The sequence below is a fragment of the Crassostrea angulata genome, chromosome 3 (assembly GCF_025612915.1).
Source record: "Crassostrea angulata isolate pt1a10 chromosome 3, ASM2561291v2, whole genome shotgun sequence".
Classification (NCBI taxonomy): domain Eukaryota; kingdom Metazoa; phylum Mollusca; class Bivalvia; order Ostreida; family Ostreidae; genus Magallana; species Magallana angulata.
The window spans coordinates 35,696,915-35,708,144 of NC_069113.1; the positions used below are offsets into that span (position 1 = coordinate 35,696,915).

At 31.3% G+C, this 11,230-nt stretch overlaps 1 protein-coding gene across 2 annotated transcripts; it reads left to right on the forward strand.

Moving 5' to 3' along the window:
• The first annotated feature begins 3,764 nt into the window (after positions 1 to 3,764).
• On the forward strand, positions 3,765 to 9,376 carry LOC128177959 (sushi, von Willebrand factor type A, EGF and pentraxin domain-containing protein 1-like). 2 transcript variants are annotated; one of them, XM_052844897.1, is made up of 7 exons: positions 3,765 to 3,878; positions 5,511 to 5,877; positions 6,509 to 6,685; positions 7,070 to 7,183; positions 7,282 to 7,527; positions 7,627 to 7,824; positions 8,199 to 9,376. In XM_052844897.1, the coding sequence occupies exons 2-7, from the start codon at positions 5,541 to 5,543 to the stop codon at positions 8,384 to 8,386; spliced, it is 1,260 nt and encodes a 419-aa protein (XP_052700857.1). In that variant the 5' UTR covers positions 3,765 to 3,878; positions 5,511 to 5,540; the 3' UTR covers positions 8,387 to 9,376. The 2 variants fall into 2 exon arrangements, with proteins under 2 accessions (XP_052700857.1, XP_052700858.1); XM_052844898.1 differs by lacking the exon at positions 3,765 to 3,878 and adding an exon at positions 5,200 to 5,287.
• Positions 9,377 to 11,230: the final 1,854 nt, after the last annotated feature.

An 11,230-nucleotide genomic window follows, 5' to 3' on the forward strand; every position in this document is an offset into this window, starting at 1 on the left:
TAAAACTTCCCGGTTTCTATATAAATGTTTAGTTTCTTTAACGTATTTGTACCAAAAAATTCCCCAAACGAAAAATCGTTGACCTTTTTACGTATGGTCGGTAATTATGAACGATGATTTAGAACAGTTATAAAGAGTTCAATTTTATTTTGTCGCGGTTCATTCGTTCTATCTTTTTTCTTTTCGCAGAACTGGTATTAACTGCTGACACCAACAGTTTTTTAAACTTCCTGGCAGTTTTTGGTCCCCGCATCATCATTAATACGCTCATAACGGTTATGGAATTAAAAAAATATGTCAGAGAATTTTTTTTGAAGCATTAAAAGACAATAACACTGACTCAGGGTTATTTTCTAAATTAATGCTTCAGAAAAATCCGTCACTTTGTTTAAAGTGTTTAGTAAATATTGAGCGAAAGATATCACGATTAAAACATATCATAAAAAGAAAACTTTGTCATTTTTTATGTTCCACTAATTTATTAAACAGTTACGTACATTTGTCATTTTGAAGTGTTTAATATGGTAAATAATAAATAATAAAAGATGGAGTCTGGTTGTGCATATTTCCTACACGAGAAGGGTAAGGATTCGGGAGGTAAGAAAGCCTGACATCATTAAATTTATAAAACAAAACTTTTTATCTTATTTCATAAAGTTCTGATAATGCATCGATTTTTAATCAGGGTATCTTTTCAAGAAAATATAAAGTAATGAATACTACTTTAATTATGTTAAAATCGCCATATTTTTGGTTTTTAAAGTTGAGAATCAAAAAGTTCTTTGATCGTACACCATCGGTTATTCATGATCAGCTTTGGTGAGATTTTTTGTTATTCGGTTTTAATTCTTTCTTTACCGTTCAACAAAACATGGATTATCACTGCTGTATTTAAAGGTCTTCGTTTAATTTAAAGATTTTAAGTAAGAGCTTAGCTGCTTTTAGAAATTCTAAACACTAAAAAAGCATGCAATTTAAAACAGATTTCTGCCTTTCCCTGATTGGTTGACTACCAAAACACCATTATTTTTTTTAATGCACATGTCTGTTTGTAGTTCTGAGAATGTCCTTCTTTTCTGTCTTCCTTTATTGGAATTATTTTTACATGCTTGTTTTTGTACTAGACATTTCTTTCAAAACCAGTATGAAAGCTTTTTTACATACCTGTATATAATTTAAGAATGAAAAATTATGATAAAAAAGAATTTCATATTTTCCCCTTTTTTTCGATTTACCAGGTAAATATTTACAACACCATGCGGTAAAACAGACGATAAATACGAAATAATAACCAATTTTACCTGACATTTCATTTTTTAGAGAAACAAATTTGTTGAAAAAGAGAAAGAACCTGCCATCCCTTGGTGGGTTTTTTTACCCTTACCTTTTTTAAAACATGTTTTATTACAATTTTATAAGTAATTAATGTAGTGTTTTTAAAGTGAAATTCATACATAGAAATAAAGCAATAGATCTAGAAACATAAGTAAACAATCTGGATTGTTTAAATGTAAATTTAAATTACAACCATAATTAGGAACCCAAATTAAGAGCTCGTTTCTACAAAATATTGATTACCTTGGTTTTTTTTTTTAAGTTACAAATCACTAAATAAAAAATATAATTCATTTGTAAAAGAAAAATGATTGTTAGCTTTATTCATATGTTGTACTATCATTATCTTATCTTATACACATAAATGATCGAAAAAAGATATAATTGGGAAAAATGATATTTAACCGGGTATAAGGAAGGATGGTGGCAAGAAGTTAGAAGCCATTAGTTAAATTTGTGTTCAGGCTTTAAATATTAAGATTCTAATTTACTGATAATTGAAGTCTTTTCAGAAAAAAGTGTCCCTTTTCTTATGGAAATCATAATCAAGGTGAAATGTTTTTTTTAAATACTTTGTTTCTCATTACAAAATGACATTTGTCATAAAATAAGAAAGCACTGTAATTGATCATGATTTGTAATTTGAATAGAGTTCAAAATTCAGAACAACTGCAAAACAAGGTAAACTTCCAGGTTTGATATATTCATAACGGAAAGTTGTTGAGCCTTCGCAAGCATAATTTAAACCCATTTAAAAACCCATATCATTTACTAGTATTTGATCTAGATCTGTTATGAATAAAATTATTGAACATTCATATTAAGAGTTAAATTTCTCAAATTCAGCGATGTAACATAATTATAATGAAAGTTCACCACTCGGTGAATGTAACTGGGATTTAAAATACGCTCTCCTAAAAGGGTCTCTAGTGTACATAAAGTGTTCCTTTATAGACACACACTCTCTCTCTCTCTCTCTCTCTCTCTCTCTCTCTCTCTCTCTCTCATAGAGACAATTGACATCTAGATACGTTGAATAAGTTGCATTCATTCTGTTTAAGGATAGCTGCCTATTTTTAACATCATACCATCATACTTGTATTAACAAGGATTCTTCCTTGTTCGAATGTAAAAAAAAAAAGAAACGTGAGTGATACTCGGATTTTCCGTATAATACCATGCATATTTAATTGGTATGATAAACTTTGTTCACACTCTACAGACTGACGCTGATGCTGGAAATCGTTCTTACTCCTTTTGTTTATAAAAACCATACCCGGAGATTTCTTATTATTTTCTCCTAGAATAGTCAGTAACCCAATATTTCTGTATACAAAGGTTTTCAAATTTAAAAACAATTGTTTTTAGCATTTTATCTCTGTCAAAGGTTAAAGAAATTTCGTCATTTTGATTTACCTCTTGTTAGCAAAAGGTTCATTCATATACATTTTAAAAAGGGGAATTTTATTAATTTTACTTTACGTCTTTATGAGATTTTAAACTGTTTGAAATGTGATATGGTTAAACAGGATGATTGGAATCTCGGTAGTGCATACATTTAACTCTATCCCAGTCATTTAAGGATGATTTTGTATTTGAAAATAACATAACTGTTGACTGAATTTCATTGATCTCGTGGATGTTTCAATCAAATTTAAAAAGGAATATAATTGCAATAGTCATACAATATGTGTTTTACTTTTCATTGCACTGTACCTCTTATTTTAAACTTAAAACAAAAAATTTAATGTTTTACAAGTAATGGCCATGACTTTGTATTACCTAGGATGTCACTTTTAGAATGCACTAATTCATGTATCTTTCCGAGAAAAACTGTACTTTTTTATTTAGAAATACACACGTACTTTCATATACAGACAATTAATATTGAACAAAAAGGCAATGTGTATAAAATGTATAAAAAAATAAGACTAGTGGAATTGTTTAATTTTAAATCTATCACATATATTTCATAAGTAGCTTCTAAAATGAAAGTGACATCAAAATAAATACGATCAGACAATATTGAACAAGAATATTTATCATTTATGATAAAGCTATGATATAAAGTCAATTAAGATTTAATAATGCATCGATTTTGATCCAGTTTTCTTAAATAGAATTTAAAGTTATAGATAAAACTTGAATCAGGTAAAATCATTCTGTTTTTTTAAATTTATAACGAACTTTCCTATTACGCAAGACCCCAGAATCATGATGCAGTCTTAGACTACATTCAAAATACGTACACTATCCTAGATTTTCTTGTGATTGGAAATATCGAAAGAATGAAATGCTTTTAAAATGTGTCTATATATTAGGTTAATAGTTACAAATTTTTAGTGTTTATGATATATCAAATAATGAATGATTGAGATTTGGACTGAAGTCTAATAATGTGTCATACTCCCGAGGCCTGAACTTACATTGGACTGAAGTGAAACTTGAGTTATTCGGGTGGGTTTTATCGTTCAACACGACATGCATTATCACCGTTAAATTTAAAGGGCTTCGTTTCAATGAAAAGACTTTGAGAACAGTCGGTAAGAGCTTTGCGCCTTTAAGAAGTTTTGATCACTGCAAAAAGGCATGATGTGTTAACATGTTTTTGCCATTTTTTTTATTGGTTAACTATCAAAACACAATTATCTGTATATTGTACATGTATGTTATTTTTCAGTTATAAGAATGTCCTCGTTTATATGTGTTCCTTTACTGGAAATATTTTTACATTGATGTTTATGTGGATGTATACTGATATTTTTTTTCAAAATAAAAAAAGAGAGCTGTCTTTTATACACATACCCACACCCACACTCACACACACACACACACACACACACACACACACACACACATATATATATATATATATATATATATATATATATATATATATATATATATATATATATATATATATATATATATGAGACTCTAAATGAATTGAAAATTTAAGATATCATTTTTTTTTCATGTTGTATCCTTTCGATTAAACAGGTAGATACTTTGCAAGTTATGTTTTATTTTCACTTCAAAAGATTGAGATTAGTATAAAAACAAGTGGAATTTGTTTATCATTCTCTTATTAATGAATTCTATTTAAAGAATTGGAAAACCCCATGTGTTAGTTTTTCTTATTTTTAAAATTGACATTTGAATGTGATATGCCAATATTTTTTTTTATTTGCTGGGAGTTTTCTTGATATGAATTGCATTAAAGGCAAATAAATATAGCTAAAATTTTAATTAAGGTATGACTCTGGGCTCCATTTTTGTTACCCCATATTTTTTTCTTTAATCTGAACCGCTGATATTCATTTGCTTTTAGATTTGAAATGTAGGGATTCAAATGAAAATATTTTTTCTCATAATATACAATGCTAATTTACATTCACCTCTTTGCAAAAAACATTTTAAAGAGGATGGGGGGGGGGGGGGGTATTTATAAGCATTGAAAATGTGTTGATTGGTTTAAAAATGTATGATTATCATTTTTGCAAGATAGTGAAACATTTAAAACTGTATATATGGAAAATATAGCGGAAAATAAAACATAGATTGAATTTTGGATTTGTAAAAAAAAAATTGACAATCATTAAAAATTAAAAGGGGGATAAACAATAAGTAACGTTAATTTTTTTTCCCAAAGGTAATGATTACTAGTATATGGATAATGGGAGTTTAGTAGAGATATGAATTTTATCAATTTCCAAAGTGATTTGTATAATATTGTCTAACTATTTATAACTTTAAATACAAATTGTCAGATTAATCTATTCGCGTTATAAAACTACAAAGCTAAACAGTGTTAATAATAAAATTAACTAACATACTGTGTAACACAGTATAATATATGTAAAACGAAACCAACTTCTACAGACAATGCCAAACATTGGCGTACAAAATCTGACTTGTATTCTTTAAATAACCAGGACCTACTCGCTTGCAGGTTTGTGACAGTAATATAAGTAGAATAAGTAATCATAGAAATTAAGAACACTGAATGTTTTATCTCTAAATGAATATAGATAAGAAATGAAAATTACTACTATGTCATAATGATAAAATTTATTGATGTATTTACGGGAAGATAAAGTCAAGTCTCAAACGCGGAAGAGTAAATACTGACAGTATTCCACAGAGCCGTATTCTTTCAATCTTGAATATTTTAGACAAAACATTCCATCAGTAGAGACGTCTTAATGGCCGCTATCAGACATATTTTACTGTTAGTTTGCCTAGCACTCACACAGGACGTTGTTTTATGCGGGATTGCTTCCACGTGGGATTACTGCGAATGTAGATGGAACGATTGGATGGCTTGGTCAGATTGTTCTCGATCTTGTGGTGGGGGCAGACGATACAGGACTAGAGAGGTGTGGATTCGAACGGACAAATGTACGCTTGACTTCAATAACTGCGCAACTGACGATATGGGTTCCGAGTATAGCGACTGTAACACATTCTGCTACAATGGAGGAACGTTTTCTAGTTATTGCGCATGCGTGACAGGATGGTACGGAAGCTGTTGCTCTAGCGGTAGATATAAAAACTATACTCCAAGTGTTATCACTACAAAAAACAGTGTATAGAATTATACCGCAAATTAAGATTTATCTCTAGATTATATATATATATATATATATATATATATATATATATATATATATATATATATATATATATATATATATATATATGGTATTATGTAAAAAATAAAATGCTTTCTTTTGCCATCCATGTAGGAAAATACTTTACCGTGTTAGCGGTTTATGTAGATAATTTCTGCAATGAGCATCACACTTATAGCCAGCATGAATCATCAAAGAAAGCATTTTATTGTTAATTATTACATCATTCTTTTAACAAATTAATTAATTGATCGTAAAGAGTACGTAAAATTAACAAAATTTTGTTAATGTGCATCAGTACGTTAGATAAAATAAATAGCAAATTCGTCTTCTATACTAACATCTTCATAATTATATCGTACAGTCCCTGATTTTGCTGAAGTTGCTGAAGGTTTTCGTCGATTGATAAACTTGTTACATGTAGAGCATGTAAGATGTACAACAGTTTTCATCAGTGAACGAAAACCGCTGGTTGTTCCAACGATTTTATGCTTTCTTTAAAATTGCTTAATTTGCAAATGTTATTATTTTGTGTTTAGAGGTTTCATGTGGCGATCCTGGTTCTGTATCTAATGGTTTAGTGTCGGGTTCGTTGTACACCTACGGTAAAACAGTGACGTATTCCTGTAACACCCACTATAATTTGACTGGAGGATCGTTATCAAGGACATGTCAATCAAACTGGTTATGGAATGGAACGCAACCAAGATGTGCATGTAAGATTCTGCGATAATATCCGTGAAAAAAAATGTATTCTTAGCATTTATCTTTCAATCTTTTGCAAATCAATACAACAGTCTGGATCTTCAAGTTTATAATAGGCCCCTATTTTTTTTTTTAAAGTAGAAATAAAATAACTGTTACGAACTTTATAATATGAAACGTAATCAAAATGGCAAGTTCAAAAAGGATAATTCCACACAACTTAGTTATTTTATCATTCCGATTAATTAGAATTGTTCTCAAAACCTTAGAAACATTATGAGGCAGATTAACAAATTCATAAATAGTATCATATACAAATCTAGATTATCAAATTGTTAAGTAAAGGACTACGTTAAACAATAAAACACGATGATAATTAATTACTTTTGTTGAAGTTGTAAACTCATGTGCAAGCAATCCCTGTCTGAATGGAGGAACGTGTGTGGATGGATTAGACAGATACGACTGTGCATGTACATCCAGTTTCAATGGTGTCCATTGTGAAAACGGTAAAGGGAACATCTAATTAAGCCCCTGATTAATTATTGAGTACGTTTGTCAATTATCTGTTATCAATTTTATCATAATTATTACCCTTGATCAATAGACATTCAGCCACCAGTCATGACAGATTGCCCGCGTGACATCGCTGTATTTTCTAAAGAACCAACGGTGTTTGTCAACTGGACGACGCCATCTTTCTTTGACCCTTTGGGTACAAACATACAAGTGACGACGAATTATCCTGCCGGCAGCGGGACGTTTCCTTGGGGAGATTTCATCGCCCAGTACGTCGCACTGAAACCGTCTAATGGTCTTCGAACGGAATGCACATTCAATATCACAATTAGACGTAAGATTTTACACACTGTCTACCTAACAATTAAGCCTTAACTGACATTTTTAATAATCTGATCCTAATTCATTTTTTTTTTACTTTTCGATTTTTAAGCCCATCCGTGCCCAGAATTGAATGTTCCCGTCAATGGAGCCCGCGTTTGTAACGGATGGAAGACTGATTTTGGTCAGTTCTGTCAGGTATATTGTGGCGGGAATTACAGCCTCGGTTTACAGTATGATCACAGTCAGTGGTACGTCTGCGGAGCTAGCGGGAACTGGATTGCTGGCGGTCCTCTCCCGAACTGCACAGGTACATGGATATATAAACAAAGTAACCTATACGAACTTGGTCCATTGATAATTGTTCAAATAACTTGCACTTTCATTTTTGTTTTCAGAGTTTTTTGGCCTTTATTTGTATTTGTTTGATTTTTTTTTTGTCTTTTGTTTGTTGGGTTTTTTTTTTTTTGTTTTTTTTTTTTTTTTTGGGGGGGGGGGGGGGGGGGTTCTGGGTTGTTTTTTTTTTGGGGGGGGGGGGTGGGGGGGGGATAAAGCACATTTTTTAATACTATACAATTATACTAGTTCACGTATAATTAAATATACCTTTAAAACTCATATTCCTTAATTTATTGTGTCATGAGAAATGGTCGTAAATCAGCTTTTATCTTATGCCGTTTTCAGATCTGATTCTGACGTCACAGGTTTTGGGATCCGATACAAGTTATCGATTCAACGATTGCACAGACTCTGATGAAATCGAAAAGATCCAAGAAAATTATATGGAGAAACTACGGACATCCAACTATAATTACTTCTGTGACACGTATGGTGGTCTTTGTACTGAGAAAAACGTAGAAGTCACCTGTTGACTTGTTCTCAATGGCTACAAAGAAGGACAAAGGGACATAAATTGATCGGTTTTACGCTGTAAGAGGATTGAATTACATAACTATTATTATTATTATCAATAATATAGTATCTAAATTTGTGCCATGAAATAACTCATTTTACATGAAATATTGAACACTGTACCGGATAATTATGCCAGTGCCAAGGTGGCATTTTTGCACCCGCTTAAGCTACATATATTGAAAAATTCAAATCTGCCATATGATAGACCATTGCTTAAAGAGTTAACAACCACCTTTGTTATCATTGTATCTCACTTATCAGGTGAGATATTTACCTTCAAAAATAAATTCCCATAGGAAAATAATTTTTCCCATAGGAAAAACAATATTCCTATAGGTAATTTGAAATTTCCTAGATAGGATTTGATAAAATCCGATAGGAAAACTTAATATCCTATAGGAAAACTACAGGTCTGAATCAAATTCCTAGAGGAAATACCATTCTCCTATAGGAAATATAATTCCTATAAATCCTTTAAAAAATCCTATAGGATTGTCAATATTTCCTGTAGGAGAATCAATTCTCCTATGGAAATTATCATTTTCCGATGGGATATTAATTTTTAAAGGTAAATATCTCACCTGTCAGGTGAAACACACTAAAAACAAAAGTGGTTATATACTCTCTAGAAAATGGTCTATCATTTGGTATACATGGATATTTCCGAAACTGCATCTTAAGCGGGTGCAAAAATGCCACCTTGGCACTGGCATAATTATCCGGCACAGTGTTATTGGGGTGTTATTGTTTACTTGGAAGTTTATACAGTGCTCATGCATTTAATTTGCATTTAATTTGCATTTAATTTTAGATGTTTGGGGGTATTTTTAAAAGCAACTTTATTTAATATGCAAACTTATACTAATAAAGTTTAATTAGACAATGAACAAAGAAATACGTGTTAATACAAAACAATACAGTAATAATAAACAAAAATAATGCTAGAATTCTATTGAGGAAAGCGTTGTTTTTTTTAAAAGGAAAGTTGACCACCCCTCCTCCCAAACAAAAATTTAAAAATGTTTACACATATTTTATTAAAAAATTAATAATGATAAAATATCAAATAATTAATTCTGATTAATGAGGTTTATGTATATAATAAATAAATTTTGAAAACACGATAACAAATTAAACTTTAATAAAGATTGGCTTTTCAACATAAAGTGCTCTCTCTCTCTCTCTCTCTCTCTCTCTCTCTCTTTCTCTCTCTCTCTCTCTCTCTCTCTCTCTCTCTCTCTCTCTCTCTCTCTCTCTCTCTCTCTCTGAAATGGTAAATCGATGGCAATGATTATTTGCACTTTAACCATTGCGACACAGTCAGTTTAAACTTCCGGGTTGAACTGATCGATTCCGCGAATTAGGTGATCGAGACTTCCTATAAGCATATTTCATTTAACCCGTGATCACCAATGTTATCTTTTTTCAACATAAAGTGCTCTCTCTCTCTCTCTCTCTCTCTCTCTCTCTCTCTCTCTCTCTCTCTCTCTCTCTCTCTCTCTCTCTCTCTCTCTCTCTCTCTCTCTTATGGAGGGTAATCGTGTTCAAAAATCCAGACTTGTAAACTTGTAAATCCGAATATGTAATCGTGTTGGTGTGTGAGTCTGAGTATGAAAATGTGTATTTCTGATTGTGTAACCTATAAAACTCGGGCATAAACACGTGTAAGATTTGACTCAGTTCTTTCGCATGATGCACAATTTGCAGCTGTATTGCTTTCATCAGTTAATTAAACATTCAACTTTGCACACTTTCAATACGTAGTTTCTGCATTTGTATCTCCAGCACATCTGACATAACACAAATTGACAAATGTCAAGTCTACAAGTTTGTCGAATTTTGACATGACCTTTTATGGCAACTGCCTTGCTGCGGGGAAACGGCATGCCGTAATCGCCGGAATGGATGAAAAATAAATATAATATTCAGCTTAACTGTTGCAATAAGCTTTTAATGAACGACACCTTTTCTATCGAAATTACCGGTATTATTTACAGACAAATTTTTTGAGGCATGATTGAAACTGGACCAAACAGGAAGAGGGTCATACATATAAAAATCGTCGCCGATGTGACGAATGCACTAATTTCTGTAATATAATTCTCATGGTATTATACGATAAGGGTTAAAAAGAAATGCCTAACATCTTATTTCTCTAAAATAATTTGACATGTTATTAAAACTGGAATATAAGTTAATGCATACTCTTTTCTAGAAATGAGACTGATCAAGAAATTTCCTTAGGGGGTAAATATATTTTGAGCGGCATGAGGTTCGGAGACAGCCATGAGGTCACAAGTAGCTCCATTGCTTCAGAATTCTAAATATTTTTAAAGAGAATTTTTAACCGGGTTTTTCGATTATTGAAATAGTGAAAATGGCGGGCGGGCGAGTGGCTGCCAAAAAGGTACCCTTATTGTACCGATAACTCCTTGTACAGTTTTCGAGATAGGAAATTGTTCTGTTGCATATCAATTATACATATATATCAGAGGTATGCAAATTGCTAGGATTTTGATTTCTGAAAATTTTTCAAAAATATCAGCTGTTGAACTTAGTCATTTTTGGCAAAAACATTGCATATAGAATATCACATTTCTTTGGATAGGTAGTATTTATCAATTCAGGATTGACCAACCCGGTTGCTGTCACATTGACAGCTTTTCTCTTGTTATTTTTTTTTTTATTTTTCTAAATTAGTTAGCATAAACGACCTGCAAAGATTTGGTATTTTTTTTTTGCGGAAAAATGTATGTATCTATACATGTATTTATACCTTTTTAAAATATCAAAATGATTTG

Coding starts and splice junctions, on each gene's coding strand:
- LOC128177959 (XM_052844897.1), top strand. CDS start 5,541: ATGGCCGCTATCAGACATATTTTACTGTTAGTTTGCCTAGCACTCACA. Junction 6,686..7,069: donor AACGCAACCAAGATGTGCAT/GTAAGATTCTGC, acceptor CTTTTGTTGAAG/TTGTAAACTCATGTGCAAGC. Junction 7,825..8,198: donor TCCTCTCCCGAACTGCACAG/GTACATGGATAT, acceptor TGCCGTTTTCAG/ATCTGATTCTGACGTCACAG.